The sequence below is a fragment of the Megachile rotundata genome, chromosome 6, assembly GCF_050947335.1.
Source record: "Megachile rotundata isolate GNS110a chromosome 6, iyMegRotu1, whole genome shotgun sequence".
NCBI lineage: Eukaryota > Metazoa > Arthropoda > Insecta > Hymenoptera > Megachilidae > Megachile > Megachile rotundata.
Window position 1 is genome coordinate 17408258 of NC_134988.1, and position 27636 is coordinate 17435893.

At 40.4% G+C, this 27636-nt stretch overlaps 2 protein-coding genes across 11 annotated transcripts in view; one reads left to right on the top strand and one right to left on the bottom strand.

The window, feature by feature from the left end:
• Window positions 1-2110: 2110 nt before the first annotated feature.
• Window positions 2111-20492, top strand: LOC100882118 (uncharacterized). 7 transcript variants are annotated; one of them, XM_076532627.1, is made up of 14 exons: window positions 2111-2248; window positions 12114-12266; window positions 12380-12483; window positions 13364-13462; window positions 13699-13797; window positions 14019-14225; window positions 14988-15185; window positions 15259-15357; window positions 15417-15515; window positions 15573-15671; window positions 16174-16440; window positions 17462-17696; window positions 17846-17986; window positions 18066-20492. In XM_076532627.1, exons 2-14 carry the CDS (start codon window positions 12173-12175, stop codon window positions 18149-18151), a joined length of 1827 nt encoding a protein of 608 aa, XP_076388742.1. In that variant the 5' UTR covers window positions 2111-2248; window positions 12114-12172; the 3' UTR covers window positions 18152-20492. The 7 variants fall into 7 exon arrangements, with proteins under 7 accessions (XP_076388742.1, XP_012142860.2, XP_076388744.1 ...); XM_012287470.2 differs by having other exon boundaries at window positions 16345-16440; XM_076532629.1 differs by having other exon boundaries at window positions 16345-16440; window positions 17858-17986.
• The window catches only part of Hrb27C (Heterogeneous nuclear ribonucleoprotein at 27C), a 31153-nt gene continuing 22764 nt past the window's right edge, over window positions 19248-27636 (bottom strand). Inside the window, exon 8 of one of the 4 annotated variants that reach the window (XM_076532634.1) lies at window positions 19248-20734. In XM_076532634.1, coding sequence (XP_076388749.1) covers window positions 20670-20734 — 65 coding nt within the window. In that variant the 3' untranslated portion in view covers window positions 19248-20669. The other 3 variants (XM_076532636.1, XM_076532632.1, XM_076532633.1) reach the window with 3 other exon arrangements.

The window sequence follows — 27636 nt, forward strand, 5'->3', positions numbered from 1 at the left end:
CCCAAATCTTCACCTGCAGCGAAACAATGGCAGAAACTCGCTTCTAATTCGACATTCAACTGTTTCCCCGATTCGACATTCCACGAACAAGAGATCATCTCCGCGATTTTACCTGGAAAATGAGGAAGAGATATTTAAGACGATTACCGCGGAACACATTTTAAATAGAACGTGACCGAGTTCTAATATTCCTCGCATCTCGGAAATGCAATTAAGCTTGCATAAAATTCTTACTCATAAGAAACACTTCTTCCTTTCGTCCACAATGTCGCGAATATCGAATGTAATTTAAGAGAAAAGTTAATCTTCCCGTTTAATAATATCGGATGGTCCACGAAGGAAGGACATCGTTAATATTGTGAAAGTTAAAGGAGAAATATTCGAGCGAGTTGGAGGGGTTAACAAAAGGTTAATGACCCGATATCGTCATGATCTCGCGAATGATTTTCCGGTCACGCGTTACAGCGATAAATCATTCGCGTTTTTGCAGAAAAATGCAACTTCACCGAGTTCGCGCGAATATTCCGCGGTAATACATAACCTGAAAACGTTCGCTGTAAAATATGGTGAAAGCTATTAGCGTGACTCGGCTGCTATTGCAACCCTTAAGAGGTCTAGATGAAATTCTCGCGTAGCGACTCGCCGAAACGGCCAAGAATTTCGTGTTCTCGGGCGCGAAATGTTCCACCAATTTTTTTGTCCGTTTCGAAAATATTAAACCCGGTTTCGTGTCAGCCGAAAATCTTGTTCAAGATCGAGTATATCCAAGATGCAAGGTTCACGCGATACAAATTTAATTTCAACCTGGAAGATGAACGAGAAAATAATGCGGTGACGCGTTGCGTGTTGCTATTTCACGATTTACTTACGTTATCTGAATTCGCGTCGATGGAGAGGGAAATCAATTGGCGCAGGAAATGCAACGCGAAAGATTTAATTAAAACGCGAATTAATTCAACCTCGACGCGGAATGTGCTCGCAATCGTTAAAGATTGCTTTGTCGACTGACATTTTAGCGTGAACTAATTATACGAATGACGAAGAATCGTAACGGTTTGATAAATTAACCGAAAAGTTTTTGATAGATGACGCTCAGTGACGAAGATCGAGATTGAACTTGGATTACTTACAGTTTGTCTTCTCTAATTGTTTCCGACGAGAACTGTTTTATCTTCGAATTGATTCGGCATCCTTCGACAAATATTGATTTATGGCGAAACTGAGCAAACAATTAAGGATTCAATTGGACCGTGAAATTCACCAAATTTTTTCCCACCGGCATTGATGCATAAACTCGCAGATTCCGAATGAATAATGAACGAAAACTGTCATCCTTCGTACTGATTTTATCTTAGCAGAAATAAATCGTCTAAATCCATTTGCGCACTACATTCGATGTAATGGTAATTCATTGATCGCGCGATAAAAATGTCAGCGCGAATCACATTAATTAACTTTCGTATCTTCAATGTTCTCGCGAAGCAAAAGTTCCAACTTTCTTCATTCGATTAAACCTCGATTAGGGTAATTGAAACTTCTGTACTACTTGTTGGAAAGAGTTACACGGATTTCAAGTAGAATGTGGTTTGGAATATATTATAAAACTATATTTTTAGTTCTTCAAATTCGTAGATAACTATGAATCTGTATTTTCTGGATCTCTGTATTCAGGATCCGAGTATGATGGGTGTCCTAGATTCCTATGTCCTAAATCCCCGTATCCTAGCTCCTAGTATCCTACATTTACGTCCTAAATTTCGGCAACCCAGACTTCTGTATTCTAGATCCCAGTATCCTAGATCCTTCTATCCTGAATCGCGATATCCTAGATCCTTGATAGCGTAGATCATTGGTGCCGCATAATACCAGTATTAGAAACCTGTACCTTGCGTAACAACGCAACAAATTTACGGTTTGAGCACTATTTGTTCCCCGATAAGTTTCAAGAAAAGCAAAAGAATGAAAATGGATTTAAATCGGACTTTAAAATTAACTGAATGTGGGAGCTTGTCATAGTCATTGAATCCACCACGTAGCTGCGCTGCCGTCGACCTAATAATGGGGTGAGTGTGGAGGGTGAAACGGGGATGATTCTGGCAGTAGCATGCCGCCCATCGTGCCGTAAACATCGTGCAACTCTTTCCAGACGAAAGGTGTTTTCCTTTCATTCTTCGTCCGACTTGGAGCAACCACAACAACCCCTGCACCCAGTAAGCAACCTCGACAACCACCTATTCCGCGCAAATCCGTGAGTATACTTTCTATATCCATCTCGAGCGAGTTGCGGAAAGTTACTGGAAAACATTTGCGCGAGAAGATTGCACGAAACGCACGAGGGGTGTTAATTACACGCGGGTTCTCTATTCACGGTAATTAAACAGTGACAAAGGGCGTGACGATAAAGCTCTATTTGCAATCGGCTTGCTTTTGCTCGTCTCGAATTCTGCTAATTAACCAAATAGCACACCGTTCGCTTAGCACAGCTGACCTGTTAGTGACCTTACAATCCCCACGAGGTATGCGAATTTGCTTTTTCGAATTTCCACGCGATACCGCCACGCACTTGCTCCATTTTGCGTGGCTTGATCGCGCTACAATATCTCGTGTACCTTTGCGTGCTCAGGCGAAAGTTCGGTGAACAAACAACCCCTCGTGTTTCGCAGACGAACGGTATTAACTTCTGCTGCTTGCCGCTAAAATTATTTCGAATTCAACTACTTTGCGGCTGATAGGCATTAGCTGCATACACCGAAGTATAGTTCGCGTTTTATGTTCGGTTTAAGAAAAGGCTTAAACCGAAAGTCATTCATAAAAGGATGAATTACGGGACTCGAGGGAGATTTTAAAGTATCGCTTTCGTTTCGCAGCAAATTTAACTCTTTTATGGATTATTCGGCGAGAGCAATTGCAGCTAGAATTTCATGTTGCATTCGACCCTTTTGTGGATTATACGATTGGTAAAAATATGATTGTAGACTACTTTTTAATTCAATCGACGCGTAAATGTCTGTTTATCTTCTCTCGAGTTATACGGGTGATTCCATCTGCAAAAATTGTAAATGAATTTTAACGTTTGCTGATATAATTGTTTAAATATTGATACATTCAACGAAACAGGAGAAAAACCATCTATGAAATTAAATGTAGAACGCTGGTTCGTTTTATGAATTCAAAAGCAAACACCCTGTTGAAATTTTGGTCCTAATCTTCTTAAGTCCGTACATATTATATGGGAATAAAATGAAACGCGATAGCTATTGCATATTTGTGTAGGGTAGACGTTCGCAACAACAGTTCGCGAAATTGAGCAAACACTTTTTGCGTAACTGTTTGAGCACGACGTGTTCTAACAGCACAAATTTCGAGCTTTTCTTCGCGGTAGTATTGTTAACGAAGCAAAGTTCCGGGAAAAGAGAGAATCACGAGGCGTCCATTGTATCCGTTGACAAACACGCTCTAATTTATAACAATGCATCCACGGAAACTTCTCTAAAAATCTTCGAAAGCACGACAGAAAAGAAGTAAGGAAGAAGAAAAGAAGTGCATCAAAGAGTACAAGCTGTTCGTACAAAGTTTCTTCGGAGCAATATCATTCTTTTGTTTTCCTTTCCTTCTCGCTCGGGCTGGAAAGAGCAAATTTTTACCCGCGTTGCCTCGTGATTTTTCAACTAACAAAGACGAAGTGTTCCGCGTGCACGATAAACTTTACCTTCCACTCGAAGGGGGTAGAAAAAATCGTTACACCAACGTCCGATCATTGCGTGACTGCTCTCCTGAACCCTGTTTTTCTCCTGTTTGTTCGTTCAAGCCGCGGGAATTAACGATGCACGGCGACGCATCGTCCGATAACTTTGTCGCGACGTAATCTCTCTGTTGAAAACGATAGCAAACATTTCTAATTACGCGTATCCTTTCCGCGTATTCATAAGCCTCGCTTTTGCGCTGAAAGAAAATTTCATAATGTTTGGAGGGGCGGTCGGTGATGAAAAAACAGAAAGAAAGTAGCGGACAGGGTGCAATTAAGCTTCAAAAGGGTTGAATGCAACGGTAATTCTTTCGCGGACGCTTCGCCGGTGCGTTTAATTCGTTTTTTGCAAAACGAACCGCGAGCAGTTTCAATACGTTTGCTGGCATCGGGGTCACGGGTCACCGCAAATTCGATATAATGATATTTCATTATTTCCTCAGAGGGAAAAGATTTTCAAATATCATTAATATTCGCCATAGTCGAAACGTGATAACTGCCAAATTTTATCATATTCTTTGCAACAGTTATTTGACCCTCTCACGAGCTATAAATGCCCTTAAAAAGCTTTCGGTTCTAAAATCCAACTCGTGCACATATTTTTTTAGTTTTACACTCGTCGCTTAAAAGGGATCGTTTTAATGTCCTGCAGAGTTCCAGCAACTGGTTGTTAAATATTTAGACAAGTATATTATACGTCCTTACCGTGAACGGAACGTTCATTTAACCAATGAAGGCTATGGAAGGTTAATTTATATAAATGTCTCCATGGTTACCGCGTGTAAGAAGGATAAATCGAGGTAAAAATGTTCGGAGATTTAGAGTAGCAGTTTTCGCAAGAACATTTGTTGAAAAGAAGTATAGAAATAGGTTTCCGATTGTTCACATTGGCTCTCATCGGAACGATAAATTGTAAACTAGAAATCGACTTGGCATTTCATTTAATGACCCTCAAGGAATGGACAAAGAGAAAGTATCAAGAAAAGATTGCAACGCCTCGAGACAATGTTCTGTTTCCCATTTCCCGAGTACGGGGAAAGAACACCATCTTCGTGAATCGTTTACCGTAAAATAGCCGACACGCGTTGTAAACGACAGAAACATTTCCCGGTAACGACAATGCGCGTCCAATTTCACACTATTCTTTCTCGCTTTAGGAAACAATATTGAAATATTGCGCACAAAAACAATACGCTTGTTCCCTGATTTTCCTCTCTGCGCACAATGTCATAGCGTAACAATTCAATTACCGCTACAGTATTTCGTTTTCGGTGAAAGAAGGAATATAAAATTATTCATTGCAACGACGATGAAAATTGCTTCGGGATCGAATCATTTACTCCAACGTTTCAACCGAATAAACGACGGAAAACGAATGACGCGATTGACGTTTTCTTCCCGTTTCAACGATCACTATACGGCTGGCAGCGGAAAAAGGAAAATAAGCTTGAAAAATGGAAGTTCCGTGCGTTCTTTGGATGTTTTGTTCAACGCGTATATTGCTTGATTCGTGAACCGAGTGCATCGACGGCTTTCCGGTGAGTTATAGCCCAAAAAACGGAATTCCGCGATCTGGGTTAATAGCTGCCTCGTTCATGGAATCGAGTTGCTTCGACTGTTAACGCGTTATTAATTTATCTTATTACACCCCGTACATGCATTTCGTCGTAATTACATGTTCTGTATTACCACGTATTGTACTTTCACGCTTTGTACTTACATGCATCGTAATTTCACGCCTCGTATTACCACGCTTCGTACTTCCACGCGTCGTAATTCCACGCCCCATATTACCACGCATTGCACTTTCACGCTTTGTACTTCCACGCGTCGTATTACCACGCATTGTACTTTCACGCTTCGTATTTCTACGCGTCGTAATTCCACGCCCCGTATTACCACGCATTGCACTTTCACGCGTCATAATTCCACGTCCCGTATTACCACGCATTGTACTTACACGCTTTGTACTTCCACGCGTCATAATTACCACGCATTGTACTTTCACATTTCGTACTTCCACGCGTCGTATATCCACGTGCCTTACTTTCACCCGTCGTATTTACACGCAGTATACTTCCACGCGTCGTACTTCCCCGTGCCTTACTCCCACGCATCGTAGTTACACGCAGTACACTTCCACCCATTATGCTTTTACGCGCTGTTACTATGCTCTGTATTTTCACACACCACATCCATGCACGCTGTACTCCCACATATCGTTTTTCCACGCGTTATATCTCCAAACAGAATATTTCTTTCCGTACATGACGTCCGTATTAGAGTGTGGTCCCAGCGTGTAAGCGGATCGCATCGCCGATATTGAAAGGTTCGATCGATAATCGAAGTAGGTGACATTTTTGTATCCGCAAATATACGGTTGCAGCGATATTCGAGTAGCCAGAATACGTGTAGCTTCTCCCCAAGTGTTGTTCGGATGCTTGAATTATTGGCATAGTCGCGCAAACTGTTGGCAAACTCTGTCCCTGTAGAGAAACTGTTTAACGCATCGTAATTGATCGTATAATTGATCGCGATGTATCGATGGGTAAAACTGGTCAGGTTAATGTAAGCGTTACGTTTAACGAAGCCGATAGGCGAACTACTTGCGAGATAAAAACGGGAATATATTTCACGGGCAACGTTGAAAGGGCCCCGTAACGAAAATCGAATCTTTTCTTTCGTCCACAATGCGCCATTGTGCTAGGCTGATGGGAAAATAGCGAATTCGCGCGAGGAATACCAATTTCTAACGAAAGTGTTTGATATCACCGTGCCGAAGGTAACGAATTAATTAAGGATTAAATTCACGAGGTCAACGAGTTACACTTTTCATCATAAGCTGACAAACTGTTAACGGGAACAGCTGGAACATTGTCCTCCATTTGATGAAAAATCCAATGAATTAACGTCTAGAGGAGGGCGTCGTTTATTTTTTGCACGTACTACCTCTTAGTGACTTTGACGAAGCACATCCACCTCGTTATTTTCGATTTCAAAGCTGTCCGACGCGCTCTTCATAATCGATTTTATTTTTATAACGTGTATTTTATCTCGTACTATCATCGACCAGTTAACAACGGACTAATTATCTATTCCCCTATGCTGATCTTGAAGATACGAATCTAAGCCGTTATATACGTTATCGAAGCATACCGAATACAAGCATTTCCACTGTAATCAAGCAACTTGTTCGATCGCGAATTTCCGTTTGAAAAAACGGAAAAAAATTGCTCGCGGATACCAGCAGTGGAATATCAGAAAACACAGCTGGAAAAACGTAGCAGAAATTGGAAAGAATACATAGGAAACTACAGCGAGTTGATATTGTACTTATTTTTAGCCCGCAAAGGCTCGCGGCACTTTGTTCATTGCCGGAAACTGTCGTTGAAACGAAAATTTGATTATTCACTGATCCGAAAGTTTATTACAAACAGAAACATCGATCGCGGCAACTTTTCCATGATTTCTGTCAAGTCCGCATTGTCGTCAGCGACGGAGGAAAGCAAAAATGGCTGGTCCGATGAGAATAGGAAAAAAGATTATCATTGACACGGCGCAACGTTCCCTCGTTTTCATTTCCAGGACAAAAGCGTCCGGGAAATGTGTGCTGGTCGCTTTAACGAAGGCGTCGTCGCCTCGACGATCATTTTTTATCCGTTGGTATCACGGGTTACCCATTTTTCACGACGGTAGGCGGTAGAACAGAAAGGAAAGCAAACAGGGGACGGTTACCGCTAATTACTTGACTTCTCATTGTGGAACTGCTCGTTAAACGATCGCCCTTCTATTTGCGCAACTCATTGATCCACTCGGGAGACAAAGAAATTTCGCCGGAACGTGCGGATATTTTTTAACATTTTTTTTCCTTCCCTTTAATTCCATTTTTTTTCGTTAAGGTTTTTGGAGCTTACGAGCCTGAACGTTATCGATCGCTGCACCAACCTTTGACGTTTTTATTAGCAGTGTTAGCGCAAAAACGCACTGCCGCGATTTAGCTTACAACTTTCTATCTTTTTCGATTACTAATTAATAGTTACATGTTTTATTTAAAAAACACTGTTGCAAGGATTACTTATTTATGTTCATCCATAGAGAAAATTTTTGATAAAACATAAAACGTATCTCGAAATAAATAAAAATTGTGCCATTTGGTATATTTTCAGGGAATCGTAAAAACCACTTTAAATTCCTGTTAATGACAGCTTATTTTCACCGACGTTATTTGACTGTTTGCAATAACAGGATATTCCTGGAATAATATTTTTAATGTTCGAGATAACGTTTAATCCACGTGGAATAACAAGAGTACTGCTGATATGCGGAACGGGCTATTGGGTTTTCATTATTTCCTCGAAAATTCTATGTTATTGCGGAACAAGGAAAATACGCCGCATTAAGTTTGGCAGAATCCGTCCTAGTGTAATTTATTTTAAGAGATAAAGTAGCCAAAAGTGGTTGCCTTTTCTCCAGGTAACGACGTTGAGGAGCGTGGCAAGAATTACAAAGTTGCTTCATCGGATTATCGCATCATCGAGTCAAAAGCGACGAGCTAAACGCTTGATTCGCCGCTGATAAAATTCACTGCCGGCCTGAAAACCTTCTAATTAATCGCTGAAGTCGCGGCTCCATTAATTGGAGCGTACCGACTATCTGGCTTAGCGATCTGTTTCCGCAAAAATCATTTTCGCCAACGATTCCGCTTTGAACTTGCCAATTTAATCTGTCTCCTGACATGTAAAATACGCGCGAATAACAGCGTACCTTTATTTAATCATTTATTTGTACATTCGACTTTTTCATTCTGCTTGATAAATGAACCGCTTATTTAGTGAAATAAAAAACCACTTCACCCATTTAACCTTTTGTCGCGGGTGTCCTGATTTATAACACCGAGGTGTACATTTTACAACGCAATTTCACTACATTTGTTTGTTCTCTCAATTTATTCTCTTGTTTACAAAATGCGGAAGACAGGAAATTATAATGGGATCTCTCTCAATTTTTTCTTTCTCTGCCTTTTTTAAAATGCGGATGATTGGAATAGGATAAGGTTGATCTTATAAAATCCGTAAATATGCTATCTGCAAAGAAGATACTTTCTACAAAGAAATGAGAAAGGTAGGAGATACGTAGGAATCATGAATTGAAAAGCTGCAGCAACCTCGAGTGTCGGGCAAGTAGATACAGCCGTAACTGGTCAGACGCGTCAGAGAAGCTGGGTAAAATACCTCCGAATGATGAAAACGCGAAACAATTCATGCATTAAAAATAGCATCGATCGAACTTTGAATTTAAAATGTTCAAATGTCTTGGTCGTTTAAATATCTTCTAGAATATTTTTGAAGATTCAGAAATACACTAATTCCGTGCATTGGTCGACGGATACATGAACGGCGTATTCCCACCGTTCCCGTTTTAGTTATTTGTAGGTCAATCGAAGGCTCGGGGAGTTTCGTTCTTTCCTGTTTGACGTTCGTCGTGTAAGAATAATCGTACCAATCGATACGATAATTATCGCGTAACGGTAAAAATATAACTCCGCGAACATGACATAATTCCGTCGCAATTTCAATCGTAGATGATTGCCTTAATTGGTACACGCCCACCTAACTTTCTTTCCGTAATTTAGTTATCGGTTTAATTGGTTCGGAAACGTTGTGTCATTAATCACGATCGCGTAGAATTTCAGCGGAACTTCAATGGCGAGTCTTTATATTCAGATGTTATAATCCGCTGTAACGAATAATTTCCTACGGGATTCTACGCGGACGACCCACGGGGTTGGAGTCGGCTTGAATTTCAACGATGTCGTCTCTGAATATAGTCACGGTTACGATCAGAACTATGCCATGATCATCATTCACAGGAATCCATTTGACCCATGACTTCAGCAGCGAACATTTCGATTGAGGAATTTCAAAGGGACGTGTTTCGTTATAGTTGAAACACGCTCGAAAAGTTACTCGATACAGTATCGCAATAGCTCGGTGCATGATTTTTTTATTTTTTAATTGAAACTTTTCGAACGATATCATGCGCGATCGCCTCCTCGTTTGATATGTTCTGATATGACTTCGCTGTGTGCAGAATTGCAGTTCGTGGGAGTTACAACGTATAAAAACACGGTATGTAGAAATTACAGAGCGTGACGATCTCATTGCATAGAAATTGCTACGCGTGACAATCATAATGTGTGGAAATAAATATGGCAAGGTAATCACATCTACTCACCCTTGTTTTCAATTTCAACTTCTCATTACTTCGCACAAGAAATTAATAACTCTCCTCTCGTTTCAATCCTCCCCTCAGTTATTTTCTTACATTTAATTCAGAATGCCAATCACAAATGTCTCGTACATCTTAACGCCTTAAACGAATCTTGCATCTTTCTGCGAGGAATTCGCACCGGTGAAAAGAAATTGGAAGAAACGTTAACGAGACTCGTTAGAGAAAGATTAACCGTTCGAGGCACGTCTTGTAACAATCGTAAACGTCCTGAATGGTAAAATTGCTGAAGGCAGGAAGAGAAAGAATTCCTATTTAAAGCTGTTGCTACCGTGGTGAATTTTTTTGCCATCCGCAATTCTGTCCAACGTCTGCGGTCTGTATTCCGAGCCAGTAGATTTCACGCTGCTCAGGTTGTTCAGCATTTTTGTACATTTTCTACGATCGAAATATTTTCTGCACGAGAGGATCGTCGTGAAAATAGATCCGAAAGTTCGGATGGTACGCTATGCTTTTTCCATTCAACACGTTTCCCGGATGTGCCTCTCTGAAACTAATCCGATGCCTCTTGCGAAAAACGAAACGAACAAAACCTGCGTTCAGCCGGAAGAGGAATGTTTCATATTTATATACATATTCAAAGCGAGTCTTCTTTTTCTGGCTTTGCCGACGACACTTTTTACCGTCAAGAACGAACGTAGATCCTATTTTGCGAGCAGCGAGGAATACGTTGGGATAGATAACGCCGAAAGAGTCGTTTGATAAAAATATCTGTAAAGCGAGCGTTCGAAACAGACCCTCATCGTTTCTCTATATGAAGAACGGTGACTTCAACAGACATCGCGAAACTTATTTGTCTTCGAGCTATACGAGCTGTCATGCGAACTTCCTCTGGCTTGCGGATTACACCCGTACCTCGAGGATCATAAGTTTCAATGTTGACCATGCACAGAGGAATACTGTCGGAAACGCCTTTGAGGCTGCATCCATCGAATACATTTCCTAATAGAATACTCAACTTCGTAACTATATTACGAATATAATTAAAGCGTTTACCCACTGCCTGGAATTAGAGAAATTTTCGTGAACGCTTCAAAGACGAGTTTGTGCAATTTACGACCACGTCACGCGCGAAACTTGTTAACAAAATCTGCTACTTTCTGCAAAAATGACTTCTTTTTGGAAAATTGGGACACACTCGAGTACACCGCTTTATAAAAGTTAGCTAGTTCTCGATGGATCGTTTCGCAAAACTTGGAAACGTTACGGTTCGCTTCTGAAACGAATCGCTTGCCGGAACTTGGAAGCGAGTGATCCCTAAAACGAGAGCAACTCTCGAAATTTCGAACCGGTGTATTTTACGCTTGGTGTACAGGGTGTTGTGTTTAAGTTGAGCGATTTCAATGCAGTATCAATTATTGCAGTTAGAAATTAATTTATGGTAATTTATTTCGGATTCATTCATCTTCGTTAAATATGCAAGCGCTTCCTGTTATTTCCAGTTTTGAAAGTACAGGTTCGTGAAACACTCTGTACTTTCTTGTAAAGTTTCACAAAGACCTACGCAACGCGGTGTTCTCAAAGAGTCCAAGCTCCCGTTTATTTCGATATTAGTCGCGCTCGATCGCGATCTATCAAACTCCTGTCGATAAACCGCTGTCGATTCACGAATAAAGCGAAATGCTCTTGTCGTGGTAATTTCGAAATTGAGCGTCGGATTCCGTGCATAATAACGCCATTGATTCGAGCACGACCATTGAATCGAGCCATCGAAGTGAAGTGATAAATATAATCTCGGCCTGTCTGAAACGTGCACGGAAATCATGAGGGTAATTACGGAGTCGAATGTCGCAAGTTGCTGTGCGGCCATTTATCGATTTTTGTTCAAACGAGAACCTAATTTTAAAGAAGCTACGGGGTTGATGTATCCTGAAATGGATCTGGCAATTGTGGGATGCAAGGAGTAAAAGTAAAAAATTTCGAGTCATGAAATCAAGATCCTAATCTTCTAGAATTCCCACCTCGCAAAGATCTCAATTTCCGAAAGCGTTAAAGTTCTAGAGTCCCAAGTGTTTAAAGTTTGGAAACGGCAGTGCCTGAAAGTTCCAAAGATCTAAAGCCTACGGTGTTCAATTTTCAGATTTATCGATAACACGGACAAAGTAAACATGTAGACGAGGAAAGAACAATAGAGGAAAAATGGTGGACAAAGGGGAATTGACAAAGACACCCTCACCCTTGAATATCAACGAGGCGATCGAGGGAGAAGTGTTGAACCAAAAGACTGCTAGAAGTAAGTTTCCCAACCCTCCTGGCACTTCTTTTGTCGCGTCGAAGTAAAAATTCAAATTAATCGAAAACAAGTTCTTTCTCATTTGAATTCATTGAAGATTTTTTGTTTGCCAGTACTTAAGAACGATCTTTTGCTATACGAAGCTGTAATTAAGAATGAAGCGGACACCGTTCGCAAGGTGCTCAAAGAAACCGTCGACGTCAACTCGAGGAACAATGTAAGCTACAAGAAAATCGGATTTTCAAGCTTGATAAATTGTTAACGGGTTTGCGATGGAACAATCGCGATCACGAGAGGAAAGAATCGTGAAGAAGGGGGACCGCAATCGCATCGCGTTTAATTCCAATGCAATTTCTCGATTTAAAATCGAATCTCGCGACAAAGGAGAATGGTTCCGTTGCAAATGGAATCGTTCACTTTACTACACTTCGTTATCTGTAACGCTGTACAATGTACGTTGCGCGATGAAAAGTGCTAGATAAAGTGATGCGGTTGCGGCACGTAACGGCCTCCTTGTCCGACTAAATACGCGATATTTCACTTGGAATTTCGTTGCGGTGGAAATTTAAATAAATAAGGTACTCGCAGTGAATCAAGCGAGCGATAACGATTGCACACAAATCTGAATTTCTTTTAAATTAAAACATAACATGAGCCACACTCGCATAATTGAAGAGGAAAGATATTATTCATGAACCATCATGATTCTTTCCTGAAATAACACGCGCTAGTAACGATACTACCCTCTGCGTTCTAAGCAATTCATCTGATGTAATACTACACGCTGTAATTTGCATTTATGAACAAACTGATTAAAAATGTAACACCAGTGTACGTTCGTGCAAGTCGCCTTAATAATTTAACACGTTAGGTAGGGATGCTATAAATTAAACATAAACGACTTAGAAAGTATTACTTATTGTTGCGTTAAAGGTTTAAAATAAGAAACTGAATCATCGTTAACAATTATTGTTATACATTGTCTGACAGCATGTGTCTGAATTTACTGAAGCATTCGTTACTGAAACAGTAAATCTGACCGAATAGGTTAAAACGCACAGAATGCTCTTGTTTAATTAAACGTGAAAATTATGCAGTACGGTAGAGCACCGATTCATTGGGCTGCGTCCAGAGGAAACACAGAGATCATCGAGATGCTGATACAAGCGAAATGTGACATCGAAGCTAAAGACAAGGTAATTGGAAGGTGTTATATGCCAGAATAAACGAATCATTTTGTGCATTTATTCAATATTAATTTCGACTAATAACTACACTTTAATATTGGGTTTCGTGCATGTTATATCGATCGCTTTTATCCGAGATTTGCTTTAAATTTCATTGAAACCGGAAACAAACTCGTGGCAGCACGCTGCACAAATTGTGTATGAATTTGATAAAATGTAATTAAATTTGTTTGCGATGTTTCAAGTTCGGTATGCGTCCATTGCACATGGCCGCGCGGTATGGACACAGGGATGCCGTGAAAATGTTAATCAACGCTGGAGCGAGCGTGTCGGCAATGAATAAGGTATTTTTATTACAAAACACAATTTTCAATTGTCCCTATATGAAATCGTATTTCATATCGCGAAACAGAGTCAGAATTTCTTTTTCTATCGGAAAACTCGTTCTTCGACTAAAACATTTTTATTGCATTCGAAGTGTTTTACTTGTTAGTAGTTTTACTAAACAAAGAGGCGTGAACATCGCGACAACGTCGACTGCAAAGGCAGTGTTTGTTTGCCACAGAAACAACATACCCTTTTAATGTGCGCTGCTCGGGGCAACAACATTCGTGTCGTCGAATACCTTGCGGAGGCCGTGGAATCGTTGAACGGGGATGCAACGGATTGCACTGGTGCGACTGCACTTCATCATGCAGCCAGTGCTGGTCATCCGGCTATGATAACCGCCCTCTCCAATATATCAAGGATCGAGCTGAATGCCACGGATAAAGTAAGAGCCAAGAGACATCATTATTTCCCTGTAGACGCGAGTAGAAAAAAGAAAAATGTTGGAAACTGGTAGGACGAAGTCGTAACGAGAACAGTGTTCCACTTTATGATATTCCGATTAATCTTGTAATGGAAATCAATGTTTTGTGCGAGTTCCTTCGCAATTTTGCATCCACAAATTACTACGTCTTGATTTCATAGTTTGTGTAACGCGCCTCGAAATTCATATTAATTCATTTTGATACGAGAATGCAAATATCCACGGAAAAGCGTATGCAAAGAACCTAAGAAACTTCAATTTATGCGGAAACTGGTCCACGGCTTTCCTTTCCGCTCTCGATGTAGATACCGAGAAACTGGGTCTCTGACATTAACTATATTGCCTTCTTATCGCGAAGACAAGTGAAATTCCTGAAGGAGAGAACGTGAACTGTAGCTATACGAATCAAACAGTCCTTTGACGGTATTTTATGGGACTTCGGTTTCTTTGCCGAATCTGACTTTTCGTACAAAGTCACTTTATATCCGACACTGATATTCGATTCGATTCACCTCTGGAGTTTAAGAAAATCGACAGTGTGTCTTCGCTATTGGACGCTGTGTTCGGTGACGATTACACTTTCGTTCTTTAAAATGGTGTTACACGTCGCTCCTCACCAAAATTATATTCAGCAAGAAAGTCTCCCTGCATGATCGATGATGTGACGCTGCTTGAAGCTAATTAACGCCATAAAAAGTTCGCAAATTTCCCAACGATTTTCAGAAAGGACAAACGCCGATACACTGTGCCTGTGCAGAGGAGCATTTGGAAGCTGTCGAGGTTTTAATAGGGCTCGGAGCAAATGTGGACGCCCAGGACAGCGAAGGAAACACCCCGCTACACGTAGCCACGAGAACGAGGCACACAGCCATAGCTCAATTGTTGCTAAAAGCCGGAGCGAACACCGAAATAACTGACGAAGTAAATAACCCCAAAGAAAATTCTGATACTACAAAATATATTAAAAATCGACCACCTTGTTTGCATTTTGTAGATGGGCTTCACTCCGCTGCACGTCGCCGCGAGTCAGGGCTGCAAAGGGATATTAGACTCGATGATTCAACATGGCGCCGCGCTCAACAAACAGTGCAAGGTATTCTCGAGCCATGTTCGAAATCGAACAACTTACCATGGCCACTATTCGGTTTACAGTACGGGAACACGCCTTTGCACTTGGCCTGCCAGAACAACGAAGTAGAAACGGTCGAGATACTGATCAATAAGGGTGTCGATTTGAACTGTTTGAATTCGGTGCGTACAATCGATACTCTTAGTCGGATTTTTATTCATCCGTCGTTTCTTCTGCAGAGACTACAGTCGCCCATTCATATCGCCGCCGAGATGGGACACACGGATATTTGCGAGCTATTGCTTGCAGCAGGTGCGAATATCGAGCAAAGGGAACAGGTGAACACTGATCGTACACCTTCTCTTTCCTTTCCTGCTGTTTCAAAGACGTACATTTTTCACGTATCTGTCGACATAAAATATGACTCCTCTACCTATTCCATGAAACGTGTCATTAGGTACCCAAGAAAGTTTTTACCTAGATTTTCTGCTCGTGCATACGCTTTGCAAAAAAAGCTTTACAAAACCATTTATCTCTATCGATTAAAACGACAAGGACTTTCTGGGTCACCTGCAAGCGCATATTTTGCGATCTCGTTCGATTTCGACGTAATCGAGATAAAATGCATTTCACACCTGCGCTGCGCCACAAATCTGTTATTCTCGAGTTACGATCATCAAACTAGAATTAGTTTTGAAAGTATCGTTCCACGTAGTTTGTTTGCCAAAGTCCGTACGTTGCCATCGGATAGCAACGTTTCGAGCTGATTGAACGTAATCAAAGTAGGCGTCTCTTTGTACCGTGCATGTTAACCCGGGTTTAACGCGACTACGACGGAAGCTGACACGGGTCAACAACGACTTCGTGCAAAGTTTGCACAGACAAGCGTGCACGATCCCAGTGAAATTTGCGAGGACGTTGCTTCAACGAGGAGCATCGAGACGCGACTGGCGTCCTCGTCGTGGTGAACCAGCAACGAAGTTAAAGCAAAGTTGTTCGAAATGTTCGCAGAGCGGCAGAACGCCACTTTATATCGCGGCGAGGGGTAGTTTCACGGCCATCGTTGACATGATCATTAAAACAGCGAGATTGGACTATCCCACACCGGTAAGTGACTCCAAGCAACTTTTTATGGCCGTGTAAAGACTACGCTGGAAGATTACGTCGCTCGGAATCATGTTTTTTCAATGACCAACATGGTATTAGCACTTTGCAACCGGGGTAATTTTAACTTGATAACGACGTAGTTGAAGATTGAAAATTCCTAAATTTTTAGGTAATTGTGTACCAAATTATCACGCGTTGAACGTGGCAATTTTTAACGCATTCAATTCACGGATACGCTATGAATTAGTATGCGATATATTTCGATGAACAGAATTGTTACGTATGGAACTACCAGGCGTCCAATTACCGCGCTTCGAATTTCTGTGCTCTGAATCACCACGCGTCTAATTACTACGTATCGAATTAGTGAATAGTGTATTATCGTACGCTGAATTTCTACGTGTCGAATTACCACGCACTGAATTTCTATGCACCGAAAATTTCTACGCGTCGAATTTCTACGATCAAAAATACCACACTTCAAATTTCTGTGCGCTGAAAATTTCTACGCGTCAAATTACCACGCACTGAATTTCTATGCACCGAAAATTTCTACGCACTGAATTTCTACGCGTCGAATTTCTACGATCAAAATTACCACCCCCCCAAATTTCTGTGCGCTGAAAATTTCTACGCGCCGATTTACCACGCACTGAATTTCTATGCACCGAAAATTTCTACGCACTGAATTTCTACGATCAAAATTACCACACTCCAAATTTCTGTGCGCTGCAAATTTCTACGCATCGAATTACCACGTGTCGAATTTCCACGATCCAAATTACCACACTCCGAATTTCTATGCGCTGAAAATTTCTACGCGCCGAATGTTCACGCACCGAATTTCCACGCCCCGAATTACTACACGCAAAATTTCTACGTTTCGAATTACCACGCACAGAATATTCCACGTGCCAAATTATCTACACTGATTGACCACGCGCCAAGAGTCGAATTCCCACTCGAAATACGACGGTGCCGAATTACCACGTATCGAATTATCTCCCTTCGATCGTTTCAGGAAGATTCGACGACCGACAAGGAAATTAGGGATCTGACCCCGGCAAGAAGAAGGTGGCGCGAAGGATCGAGGGGTGGAAGTATCTCCAGTAACACCAGCGGTCTTCCGGAATATGTTCGATCGGTTCTCTGGAAATTAGCCTATAAGCAACTAGGTCCCGAAGACTGGAAGAAGCTGGCACTGCACTGGGCTTTCACACAGGATCAGATTCGAGCTATCGAGCATCAGTACACGGGTAAAATAATCTGCTTGAATTAATTTGCGTTTCGCTTTGAAATTCGAATGAGAAAGTATCGAATATTCGTTGAAAAGCTACGATGGTTATTTTGTACCTTGACGTTTCCTGCGTAAACCGAGAGCAGCTTTATGAAAAGGACGATAAAGCTCCTATTATAGGTCCTTCGAGCTACAAGGAACACGGTTTCCGGATGCTGATGATATGGGCTTCGGGATTGAATCCTGAAATTCCTATAACGAAAGAACTCTGTGATGCTCTGTTTGCGGTAGATAAAAAGTCTATCGCGGGTATGTACAAGTTAAAAGCCATTTCAGCGGTGTTTCCTGTGGAACGTCGATGAGAAGTGATTTCTGAAAATGATTACAGAGTCTGTTCGCAAGCACATGGACCAGGAGAAAGAGGGGAAAATGAAGACGAATAAACAGAGATGCCATAAATGCTCCATCGCGTAAATCTACCGGGTTGCTATTTCGTTTAAAAGCGCGAGATTAAAGGATAAGAACTTTGAAGGACGGGGAAAGGGACTTTCATAGAGAAAGTTTTAGCGGCACGTTGTGACATATCTCTATAGATGCTCATCTTACCTTTTTTACAGTAAGTTATATTATGAAGTCGTGTTTCATAGAGTAATTATTGTATAGAGGAGAGGAATAATCAACGAGTTACACGAATCAACGAAAGCTTTCGATGTGTCGCGAAACCGAAAGGCATTGATTAGAAAATGAGAAATTACGTACAAATCGTAGAGTCTGATTTAACGTGGATCGAGCGTAGACCTTTTTTGTATAAGTGATTCAGAGTTAATCTGAACTCGGTTTTGCCTTTATTAAGAGAAATTATCAATTTTCACGATCAAATAAACCGTCCTGTCTCGTTTCGTTAATTGTAATTCGATCCTTGAATTTTGTCAGTATTTCATATTTTGTTAAAAATATATAAAAATACGTACCTTAGAGTAAGCGAAGTCGAAGCGAAGCTTTGCAGGGCTTTCGATGTGATAAAACGTAGATTAGCCGATGGTCAGGAACGAAAACGTATCTCGAAGCTTTCAGTAATCGTACGATTCGATAAAGACAATCCACATATCCGAGAATCATGTACAATTAAATAAATACGTAATTGAATGTGTACATATCTTCTCTCGTAACTCATGCTCAAGTAGGAGGTACAAATTCTAATGTGGAAAATATTCAGTCGAATTCAATTTTCAGCAACCTTATCGCTATGAATATTTGATTTTAATATAATAAAATCATTCTACTAGAACATCTAGTTATTTAATTTATTCAAATATTAGGGTTGGGATCAAGTCTCGCGTTCACGAATTTGCAAGTTTCGTACGGAATTTGAATATCACTTATGAAGTCAAAGCGCTCATTCGAACTTACCTTGTCCGGAGACTAGTTACAATTGAGAAACTGTTCGGAAGTACTTGCAACTTGTATCCCAACCCCACAAATATAATCTGAGCTTACCTTCGTCCCTTGAGTCAGTCCATTATGAAGGATGAACAAAGGGGTTGGATGAGGGGAAGAACCCTAAACGATATTTCTATTAAAATGTGAATGTTTATTAATTCATACGGAATAATTCGTTGGTTTCTATGCTATAAAAGAATGCATTTCTTGCTGCTTCCACCCTCGCAATATATAACAAAAATATTATGAACGGTATTACCATCTTTCATTATCGTATGATATTAATCAATAATAGGTATGAGCGGCGATGGTAGAAACGAGAAGGCCCGAGTGCCGTCAACGGCAACAATGTCCATTATCATCATCGTTATCACTGAATTGTACAAACCGTACGATCAAAAAATAATTCCCGTCCAACTTCTTAACCCTTAACATTACAATTAATCGCTATAGACAAAATTATCGTTATCATTGTACAACACGCCTAATTAAAAATATCGTTCGATTTTCTTTCCCTATTCATTAATTCATGCGTTTCCTGGCACTCGAAGTAGGGAGCGGCCATTAGTGTCTCATTCCATCGCGAACAAGTACGTGCGCCGACGATGACAAGAAGGAGATTGAGATTGCGTATTTATTATTTTTCTATCACGGAACGCAAACGTTCGCAAATTATGCATTCGATTCGAAGGAACACGACGCACGCAACGAATCATTACCACAGTATTTGCGTTATAATCGCACCCCAACTTCCCGGATCATCGAATCCATCTTCCGAATTTACAACAGTCTCGCATGGTACACCTAGGTGCAACGTACGCTTTCTTTGGCTCGGAAGCTTAGGGAAATAACCTTCTTCATTTTCAAATTCACAAACTTACAAATTCTCACATTCATAAATTTATAAATCATAAATTTCTGTACCCTCACATTCTCAAATTCCCAAATTAAACGGCAAAATTCTCATATTCCCATGTTCCTAAATTCTCAAATTCGAAACATTGTCAACTTGAAAATTTACCAAAAGTTATTTCCCGTGCACTGCCATTTTCCTTAACAAAGCTTACGATGCTCCCGTGTACGACAATACAAACGTAAATCGTTAATCACGCATATATGATAACAAAGTTTCGTCTGAACAGTCTGTTTACAAATTACAAAAAGCTGGGACTCGCGTTAAAAAGAAAGAGCTGTCTCCTGATTTCTCGTATTTTTGTACCTACGTTTCATTGCCGCGAAAAAACGTGCAATCGATTGCGTAAATGGTAATTTTGAAGTCTGTATCCGAATCGAAAGCCACGTACCCGATATATTATCGTATAAATCGTCGAAAGAACTTCTCTAAAAACGCAGGTAGTATACAACAGGCACGACATGAATATACAGGTGCAACGCAAGAGGAAAAAAGAAGAAACATACAAGAATATATAAGGGAGAAAGGACCGACTTTCTGATTATTTGATTATGAAAAAAATATAGGATTTCCTTGAATCTGATCGCGGCTCGTTTAAGCGACGACCGCGGCTAAACGCGCGTCTCCTGTATTTTTACCTCAAGTCCACAAGCCTCGCGTCATCCACTCGGAAAAATGAACAGGACGTCTAGGAAATAAACTTCCTACGGCAGAAATTGAAAAAAACAAAGGATTAGGTTTTTTGTCGTTCTTCAAACGCGTTTTTTGGTTTTTGCTCGTCGGTCGCGACTACTAAATTAAAAGGGAACCAAACAAAATATTTCATGAGCATCGTGTGTGTGGTGCCGCGTTCGTCGGGAGAAATTTCAAAGGGACAAATGTGGACCTTATCGTTGATAAAATAAACGTGTCATCAATTGGGGAAAAAATGAAAGAAGTATGTGGTAAAAGAAAATCGTGATTACGTGCTGCTTAGTGAAGTACTTGATCGTTGAACGGCGAAATGTTAGTGAACGTATTATTAATGAATTATTACGTTTTGCACGATTCTTAAAACTAGGATCGCAGTATCCACGCGTTAGATTTCTCGCTTCGACTCCGATCGAGGTCATTTCCACGCACGAATTTTTAGAAAATACACTAGTTACCCTACGTATCTGACGGTTATACGTGTCTCTCAAAGTCGTAGAAATGTAAAATTTGCGAGAGAGCGACGCGACCTCGTGTCGAAGATCTTCCTGCATTTCGTTGTAGAAAAATTGGTCCGATGCATGGCGGTGCACCGTGAAGCACCATATCCTCTTCCTGCTTTCTCCAAAAAAAAAGGGCTTGGTCCTTCGACTCAGAACTCTTCTGCTCTCCGATCGTTTCCTCTTTTACTCGAATCGAGACAGATCGAGTTCTCGATAAAGACGAGAAAAAACACAAAAACTTAATTTCGAGTCGATCCGATCAGCTCGACGCGCAGCGCTGGCTGGCGTCGATCCACGCACAGATTCATACACGCACAAACACACATGCGTACGCAGGCGCAATACGGAGAACAAAAAGTATAGGTGTGTTCGCGTATAACAACGGTACAACAATCACGTCTTTAAGTAAACCGATAACCGTGTGTCGATGATTTAAGAAGAAGGGAAGAAACGAAACCTCGCGCTATCGGCAGCGAGGACTCGATTCGTCCGAATCCTTTTTAGCGACGGTAGGGATGGTAATTGTTGGAGCTGGATGAGGATCCTGAGTAACCCCTTTGGGGACCACCGCCACTGTAGTTGTCGTTGGTTCCTGGGGCAGCAGGAACGCTCTCTAGTCTCGAGGATCCGTATTCGGTGCCTGTTACAATCGTATAAAAAACGTAGTACTGTGTGCCAGGACGCGACCCCTAGGACGCATCAGGGAGAGAGTGGTAATAATTGAGAGCACGCGGAGCGTGTAATCGCAGAAGATCCCGTCCGACGTATTTTTGCTGACCCGTCGGATGATCGAATTGGTTAACCAAACAATAGAACTGAAATTGCGCGCTCTGCAAATTTTCTCCGATAACAGAAACGTACACGTGACCTCTGCACCGCCGACGTGCTTCGAACTAGAACGAAGGGCGAAATTCACGTCCATCGATTGAAACGTAAATCTACTTCGGATTCTGGACGTCATTTCGCTGGTTTTTCGGGAGTGAACCTTTGATCCTCTCGAAAAGTTTCTAACCATCGATAAGGAACCGGAGAAGACAATACGCTCGGAAAGCCGGATATTGGTCAACCTTTTCGATTATCGAGACGTAGTTTCTTATGGAACTTCAAAGGCGACTGTAAAGGAGAATATTCCGGTTACGGGCACGAGATGAAATTACGGATTAAAGAGACCGCGAGTTAATGGAATGGATTCACCCGAACGCGAGGTTAATTGAATTCGACCCGATACGCGAACAAACCTTCCGGGTGATATCGGTCGATAATGCCAGAAGTTGTGGGAAATCGAATCTTCGAAAATACAAATGTAATTTGTAGAAGTAATATGACACTTTCCGTGTTTTACGTGTTGCGTATCACGCCGATTTTCAAACACGAGTCTAACACGATTTCATGACATAAAATTATCGCAAAATTGTACTTATGGTGGGTCAATTTCAAGCTTCAAGTTTCGTGAAAATAACTACATGAACGTTCTACAGATTCTTCGTAAATCAGAAACTTCATAAACACTTTGGAATACCATTAGCCGAGTTAAAGATATCAACTGCTTGTGTAGTTATGTTCGTCTTAAGCTTCAAACAGATGTGCCGCAAGTGATATTCTGCAGTACTTCTATGCCACCGACGTCAGACTTCGTGCGTTCTAAAACAAGGCATCTGATATGCAACAATAAAATACAACAGAAAGAAAAGGAGGACGTATCGTGCAAGAAGAGATAAACCGTGTAAAAACTATGTCACGTAACGTGCAAGTAGGAAAAGCTTATGTTACGTCCTTAATCGTAGCGCTTATCTGCTAAATGCCGGAGTCTTAAATATAGAAAATAATACCAAAAATGTTTAACTATGTTAATATTTCTCTCTCCTCTCTCTCTCTCTCCCTCTATTTGTCTTACAATTTTCAGTACAAAATTTATATCCTTATATCACGGCCTTAATAATTACTATAAAAAACACTTAAATACTATGTATCACGAGTGTTGGCCAACTTCGAGACGGTTAAACACAGCCTTCGCGAAGGTATCCAGCATTCAGCCAACGTTCCGGGAAGTCTGGCTACAACGCGAACACGAATTTAAACGCGCCTATGAAAAATCTTGTTCGAACGATGGGACGGACGCAGTTCAATGAAATTTAATCGGAATTAATTGCTAAACCGAACTGACACGCCTCGGATCTTGAAAAAAGCAGATACGGAAGCCTTCGAGAGCTCCCTGGAATTACTCGAAATTTCGCAGCACGATTCTTAAATAATTCTACGCGTATCTATCTCATGATTTCGTTCCAACGATAAATCTACACGTATATATTAAAAAAATAGTACAGAAAGAAAAGGGAAAGAAATAGCTTAGACGTTACGAAGCTAACGATTAAAAAAGATTCGATAATAAAATTTCAATTAGTTATAGTATCTTAAATAATTGGATCTAAGTCGGAGGCCTTAAGTAAGTACCTTAATTTGTAGAAGAGAAGGACGCATGCTTACACGCCGTCACTTGCACGTAACTTACACAATTCCTTAATTGTAAATAAATCGTCTTACGGGATTATCGTTCGTTGGGAACGAGTCGAAAAGATAAAAAAAGAAAAAGGAAAAAAAAAGAGGGGGCGAGACAAAAATACGACCTGTATAAAAGTCAATTTTTCGTATGGAATAAGATCGTCGAAACTGGATGGTCATATTCGCGAACATAGGGAAGCAAGATGGTGGCCACATCTCCGAACATCGTTCTCGGTCACGCGTTTCACCTGATTCGTCCTTTAGGCATGAAGACGCCGCCAACATCTCTCTTCTCTATTCTCGTTAATTCATTTAATGATTTCTAGAGGCTTGACGTGTATGTTTTGGCCCGTTACGTTTCTTTAGCGCCTATAAGGATGATAGTTCGTGTGCTGGGTTAGGGAGAATCGTTGGGGACCCGGGGCTGCGTCTCCGTTCGGGATGAAGGTCGGGCTTCCAGTTTCGGTGTTTTTGAACTTTGGGATCGGAGTGTCTGTAGGAAATAAAGGAAGGAAATTAGGAGTGTGTATTTGCTTTCCAGGAAATTATGGACAAACGCGCGAAAGGAATATGGAAATTTTCAATGGTCTTCGTGCACGTCGCGATCACTCGATGTCCTTTCGAAACGAAAGGCTAGTCGCGTCTTAAAAGCTATTGGTATAAATTAAAATATGCTTGTGAAATACTAAAGGGGCGAAGGAATTTTCTATCGTAAATCTTCGATCTCACCTGGCATATTTGCTAAATTACTAATTTTTTGTAATTTATTTTCTGAAAAGTAATAAGGAAATCAGCCCCTAAAGTATTGAGAAACAGCACCAAATTCACCTCGAATCCGGGTATCTCCGAATGCATTTGCGAGCGATTCAAATGATAATTTCATTCCACGTACGTTTAATCTTCCGAATAAATTTTCCTACCACAGTTTCGAGGAGTTATGGTGAACACGTTGGGACGCGCATAAAACACTGCACCAATGAGGATCTAATCTTTCCGTTCCTCTAACGTCAATGGCGGAAAAAGAGTTGAAAGTAAAAAAAGAAAAAAAGAGAGATATTCTTTGAAATAGTGGACCACCTCTGTAATTCTATCCAGTCTACGATTCGCGCGTTACGAGCAAAAAGAATTTAAAAAAGCAAAGGACTGAATTCCACGGCGAGCAGAATTTGCATAAAATTTTGTAAAAAGCACTTTTGTTCGAAATAAAAAATGGAGAATATAAAAATCGCAACAGGAAACGTATGCAAGGCTAAATATTTTGTTTGTTTGTCTCGCTGAATTTACAAAACAGAAACGGCAAAAAGAAAGTAGAAGGAACTAATCTAAAATCGTCGATCAGAAACTATTCGAGCGAACGACCGAAAAAAAAACTGCTACACAAAAGATTCTCTCTTCAAGCGCACTCGCATGCTCTCTTTTCACTCGTACGTCCACTCCTGTTTAGAAAAAATATTGTCTGCGATAAATTAAATCTTTGATTGCATACATTCCCCTTGTACACTCGTTTCGCGGTGAAAAACCGTGCAGTGTTTTAAGTCTTCTCAACATCTTAACATCGAAGATTAATTAATAAACGGAGGGAGATTGATTTGGATTGATAAGATTCATTGTTTTTTTTTCATCAATATCATTTTCTATTTAATCATTCTCATAATCTATCCAGTATGTACTTTACGAATAATGATCCACTCTTTTCTCTATATTATCATTATATCATCATAATAATTATATCAGCATATCAACTTGTCATCATTATATATATTTATATATATATATATATATAATTATATATATATATATCATCATCATCATCGTCATCATCTTCGTCATCATCAATATAATTGTTATTACTATAGCATTAATACAATATCTTAAGTATCAATTAATCAATTAATCCACTAGAAACACCGTTAAGTATATTAATATATTTATATATATATATTTATATTTATATATATGTGTGTATGTGTGTATTTGATGAATAATAATAGTAGTAGTAGTAATAGTAGTAGTAGTAGTAGTAGTAATAATGACAATAATTAATAATAATTAATAATAATAATTAATATTTATAGTAGTAATAGTAGCGATAGTAATAATAGTAGTAGTAATAGTACAGTAGCAGTAATAATAGTACTGTTTTTATGTGTCGTTTTTGGGAGTGAGGGGAGCGGGTAGGGGGTGAAGGTTTTTTTTCTTACAATCGTAAAATCGTGTATACTCGGTGAAAAATAAAAGCACAGAAAACGATCGATTCGCGAACGAAAAATATTGCCCTCCCCGATCAGATCGGCCCCGACGATTCTCGATAAAAAATATCAAAATGTCAATATCGAAGAATTACGTTCTCTATTTTCCCTCGTCAATGGAAACACTTACGCACACATTCTCACTCTGTCACGCAGTTGCCTTTTGTCCGCTACCCCTCGTCTATCCACCCCAAAGAAACGTACGTATCTCTGTACCTTGTTATTTTCTCTTAACTACTCCAATTTCAGCGAACAAGCGAACCGGATTTACGTAACTGACGTTTTCTTGTCTCTTGGCTTAGCTTTCCACAACAAATCGCACACAAGCGGCAAGGGATCTTTTGTTTTCTCGTCTCTCTCTCAAATCCACCTGTTCATTGTGTTTCGAATTTTCTGTTAGCCCTTGAACGTCGGATGCTGGGTCGTTCGAGACCCAACCTTGAATCTACTTTATGTTAAATTGGGACGGTCAAGTACCGCGGCACTTAACCTTATTAATAAGCTAAAATAAAAGTTCGCTCGGAAATATTTATACAAAAATTTCACTGCGTGTTTGACCCAGTATCGTGGCATCCAAGGGTTCAAAAATTCGAAGATACTCGACGATTTCGTCCTAACAATGGATAACTATTTGAAAATCTACAGGCTCTGTTCTCGATCGATCTACCTCACGAGCGAATACATTCACGCGACGATCTCTTTCGACCTGCCAATCACTTTCCCATTCTCATCGGATAAATCAGTGTCTTTAGAATTAGATAACGATGTACTATTCAATTGTCATTCCCGAAATTTCGAATTAATCTAAATCCCTTTCACATTTCCCTCGCTCACCGTGCGTCTCGTCGAAGTACAAAATTGTAAAGGAACTGACCAACAATAAGGATAACGAGTGTCGAAGGCAATTAACTTATCATTCCGGTCCTACAGTCACGAAATTCTGGTTCGAAAAACTCGAGGTGGGGGAGGGTGGCTCGTTACGATTTGGAAATATTGCATCGGCACTTTCAATCACATCGTCGCGTTTTAAGCACTAACGGTTTAGCTATGATTCTTTTAATGCAAGTACTCTCTACGCACTATACACACGTAATTCCAGCTTAATCAACGTTTTGTTTCTTGTTTTGTTTCTTTATCTTATCGAAGATTTGGCAAACCTTAAACCTGGTTCGAAGCCGAACGCGCCCCCGTTCGTACAACGCGTACAAACTACTTATGTGTTTCTTGTATTACTAGAATCTTGACAGCGTCGCTGTGTGTCGTTTTACGTGGAAAATTTATTTTTAAGCGACCCTCTTTCTCTCGCAGTTACACCGATTCCCTTTCATACCACGTTTTCTTGCCTTTCGTTCGTAGAAATTTACAACAGTCTCCTTAGGCATTCGACCCTTGTACAATCTTCTCGTTTCCTCCTTTCATTCTCATTCACGCGCTCGTTTACACAACACTCGTTTTACTTTTTCTCTGTCCCGTTCGTTAATTAACACGTTCCGTGCCACGTAAATTTCGAGATTGCGATAATCGATCAGAAATTACAATTATATTAGATTGGACTAATAGTTTGAGGTCGAAATTATTTCTTGCAAGTTTGTTCCGTTTACTATCTAAAAGACTATTATTAAATTTACGTTTCACAGCTTTTGTATCTTATAAGAAAATTGCAGT

What these genes read in the sequence shown, in the direction of transcription:
- LOC100882118 (XM_076532625.1), top strand. Translation starts at nt 12,173, where the DNA reads ATGGTGGACAAAGGGGAATTGACAAAGACACCCTCACCCTTGAATATC. An exon ending in CGCTCAACAAACAGTGCAAG is followed by an intron (nt 15,358 to 15,416) that starts GTATTCTCGAGC and finishes TTCGGTTTACAG; the next exon opens with TACGGGAACACGCCTTTGCA. An exon ending in TATCGAGCATCAGTACACGG is followed by an intron (nt 17,697 to 17,845) that starts GTAAAATAATCT and finishes AGGACGATAAAG; the next exon opens with CTCCTATTATAGGTCCTTCG.